Below are 3,901 nucleotides of genomic sequence, written 5' to 3'. Positions count from 1 at the left end.
AACAACAACAACAACAATCTACTATTCATATTTTTCTAGTCATCTCTAAAATGTCTTATGTAGCCTTTCTTTTTTTTTTTAATCCAAGATGTAGTCAAGGTCTCACATTGCATTTGGTTGTCATTTCTTTAGTCTCTTGTAAATCCAGAACAATCTCCCTGTCCTTTTTAGTCTTTCTTGACATTATCAAGGTCAGGTTGTCTTACAGAGAATCCAACAATCTAGATTCATGTGATTGTTTAGGTTAATTTTTTTTTTTTTGCCAAAATATCACATAGCTGAAAGTTTTGTGCTTCTCATTGCATCACACTGAGGATGTCAGTTTGCCTCAATTTTGTTGATACTAAATTTGATCATTTGGTTAAGGTAGTGACCACTAGAGGAGAGGTGAAAGTACTTTTTTCCCAATGATTTTCGCTTCCTGTGATGAACCTTATTTCTATCAGTTATGGTTTCAGAGCCTTGAATTTTTAACTGAATCATGTCCTATTCCTACAACCAAGAGAGTCCCTATGCCCCCAGCTTCCTAATGAATTAGGACATGTATGTGTTCAGTAAGTACTTGGTAAATGGATTCTGTGTTGGCTGTCTAGTTGCCCAATTTAAGGCATTTCTGAGACAGTTTTCTCACTTGTCACATCCTTAGTTGTATACTGGAAACCACCCAACTGTTTTGTTTCCTTTTTAATTAATGATTATTTTTGCTTTCTGCTCTTAGTGTGGATGATTTGGCTCTCAGCATATATCCACCTATGTGCCACTTGACTGTGCGAATCAATGTAAGTACCTGCTTTGAGGGAATAGCTACAGACCTAATCAGTAGAATTTCCCTAATAACTAGTATTTCCTCTAAGCTATAAGGTATGCATTTATTAGTAACACATGGATGAAAGCACAAAATAACTGTCATAGTTATTGCATGTATTTGTGATTGATAAATATTTACTGAAGTTATTATAGCTATGACCTTTGATAGTTCTCTCTTCCATAACCACTTGAGCAACCCCTTAGAAAAACCCAAAGACCTTAGAAAATGTAGTTTTGAAATGAAAGTCTTAATTACCACAGTGTTTTAAGAACTTCTCTACCTGATACTGCAAGAATAAAAATAAATTAGAAAAAAAAAAAAAGACTTTCTCCACCTGAAGACACAGTTTCTAATTTCTAGTATAAGCAGAAGGAAGTGTTCCAGAAACATACTTGGTTCTAACATAAACATATTGTGTGATTTAACCACAGAAGACCAAGCTCTTTACAACATCTGATTTTATTTTCTTTTAAATGCTGAGTCCTTTGCTAGGGAGTTCTGTTTTCTTATTTTCATAAACTCAAGTTCTTATCCCTAATATCATTGGTAACAGAAGTAAAATTGCCAAATGGCTTATATTTTATATCAAACAAATCAATTCTAATAATATTTGAGAAATTAGATAGTGGCAATTAGATTAATCAAATTTATCTTCACAATATGCAAACACCTTGAAGTAGAAAAGGATCTTTTGGTCATTAACATTTTAAATTTGACTTTCTAATAAATATCTTTAGCCATGTACTTTGTCAGTTAATCCTACCATAACATCTACTGTACTAATTTAAACATATGTGCTATATATGTGTCTTACTTTATACTGGTGACATACATGCATTTCCATGTTATCTTGATACTTATTTTCTTAGAATTCTGTACGTGGATTTAAAAAAATCAGTCAATTCTGCCTTATATTCTGAGCTGTTAGCAATTGGAAGAAATTCAGATTATAGTCTTCCTTTTTCTTTCTTTTTTTTTTTTAATCTTATAACAGATTTTGCTCAATAGAAAAGAATCAATAATTCTACCACAATAGGCTAATTAGCATTCTTGCTTTTGTATATTCCCTTCAAGATTCTCTTTTTATGATTTTTATTACTTGGGTCATTTTAATATTTTAGCTTTCTTTTCCTTTTTATGGTGGGGCTCAGAATGATTACCTTCTGTTTCTTTTCTAGTCTGCAAAACTTGTATCTGTTTTAAAGAAGGCACTTGAAATTACGAAGTGAGTATGAAGACTTCACCCCAGATAACTCTTTGAAATAATTCTAGATTTGCTTTCAGCCTTTTTTAACTCCTGTACCCTTGTTTCACAGAAGGTGGGGTGGGTATGAGATTTTCTTTCAACTTCAGTTGTGGAGTAGCTGAGTTTCTGCCAAAAAAAAAAAAAACCTTGCCTTTTCTTATAATAGTTTCCTTTGTGGTCCCTTTTGGGGCTATGGTTTTCCTCAATACTATAATACATTTAACTTCTCTTTTCCCCATTGCATTCACAGAGCAAGTCATGTGACTCCTCAGCCAGAAGATAGTTGGATTCCTTTACTCATTAACGCCGTTGATCATTGCATGAACAGAATCAAGGAGCTCACACAGAGTGAACTTGAATTATGAGTTTTCAGGCTCATTTTTATTCTCCCCCCCTCTAATTGTCACAGCAGACACTAATATCTGCTTTTAAAAAGGGGCTAGAGTGTTTTCTGGATCAAAAGGGAGTCCCTGTCTTAACAAGAGATACTATTACTGAAGTTTGTTAGTTAGGCTAGAATGCCAATTATTTATAAACCATATGAGTGACATATTTTTCTGTGCTAGATGCAAAAGATAATTGCATGACTTTGTGTTCTTGAATTGCCTTAGAAATTCCTACAGAAGCTGCCTCATGCATTTCTTTTCTTTTAACATTTGATTGTGCTTCAGGTAAAAGTATACAGAGCAAATCAGTTTTCCAGTTTTTCCAAATTAGTTTTACAGATTGTTCATACACAAATTGTACCATGATACTGGTCGTAGGTCACACAGTGTCAGCACTCTTCTTTCCTCCCTGGGTTTCCCATTTCCATTCATCTGGTTTCTCTCTCTCTCCCTTTTTTCTTATCTTTGGTTTTAGGCAAATGTTGCCCTTCTGGCATTGTACAGTTGATTGTTCTAAGGATCACATTCTTCCTGGGTGTTATTGTTTGTTTTATACACTATTAACACTTAATAGTCCCATCTGTTGCTTGGCTGAAAGGTGGCTTCCGAGAGTGTCTTTACTTTCAAATTAGAATATTGTCTCAGGGCAATAGTCGGGGGCTCCTCTAGTCTTAGATGAGTAAGTCTGGTCTTTTTTATTGTTTTTGAATTTGAATTTTGTTTTACATTTTTTTACTTATTCTAACCAGGGAGCTCTGGTGGCATAGTGCCTAAGGCATTTAACTGCTAACCAGAAGGCTGGCGGATCAAACCCACCAGCCACTTCTCGGAAGGAAGGTTGGGCAATCTACTTCCGTAGTGATACCACCTCGGAAACCTAAGGAGGGGTCGCTACGAGTCAGGTCCGACTCGATGGCACATAACAACAAATAACAACAACCGGACCATCTATTGTGATCAGATTGTGATCTTTGTTGATCAGAGTGGTCAGTAATGGTAGCCAGGCACCATCTAGTTCTGGTCGCTAGTTAGAGGAGGCTGTGGCTCATGTGGGCCATTAATCCTTTGGACTAATTGCTTCCTTGGGTCTTTGTCTTTGTTCTCCTTTGCTCCAGGTGGAAAGAGATCAATAGTTGCTTCTTACATGGTTGCTCACAAGCTTTTAAGATCCAAGACACTACTCGCCAGACTAGGATGTAGAATATTATCTTTATGAATTGTGTTTTGCCAGTTGACCTAGATGTCCCCTGAGACTGTGATCCTTGGCCTTCACATCCAGTAGTTCAGTCCTGATGTGTAAGTATTTTCTATAATTGTGCCCCCTCATGTATGAGTTTATGTGCAGCATTTACAAATATGTATGTCAAAATATAGGAGCTCTGGTAGCATAGTGCCTAAGGCACTTGACTGCTCACCAGAAGGCTGGTGGTTCAAACCCACCAGCCACTCCTCGGAAGGAAG

At 36.1% G+C, this 3,901-nt stretch overlaps 1 protein-coding gene across 1 annotated transcript in view; it reads left to right on the top strand.

The window, feature by feature from the left end:
- CCNDBP1 (cyclin D1 binding protein 1) overlaps window positions 1–2,419 on the top strand; it is a 13,848-nt gene extending 11,429 nt beyond the window's left edge. Inside the window, exons 9-11 of the mRNA XM_007935267.2 lie at window positions 719–779; window positions 1,987–2,033; window positions 2,305–2,419. Coding sequence (XP_007933458.1) covers window positions 719–779; window positions 1,987–2,033; window positions 2,305–2,419 — 223 coding nt within the window. The remainder of the gene's footprint in view (window positions 1–718; window positions 780–1,986; window positions 2,034–2,304) is intronic.
- The last annotated feature ends 1,482 nt before the right edge of the window (window positions 2,420–3,901 follow it).

The sequence above is a fragment of the Orycteropus afer genome, unplaced genomic scaffold (assembly GCF_000298275.1).
Source record: "Orycteropus afer afer isolate SDZICR_OR568_19922 unplaced genomic scaffold, OryAfe1.0 scaffold00026, whole genome shotgun sequence".
In the NCBI taxonomy this organism is placed as follows: Eukaryota; Metazoa; Chordata; class Mammalia; order Tubulidentata; family Orycteropodidae; genus Orycteropus; species Orycteropus afer.
The sequence above is the reverse complement of the archived record's forward strand: the minus strand, read 5'-3'. Positions and strand labels throughout refer to the sequence as shown.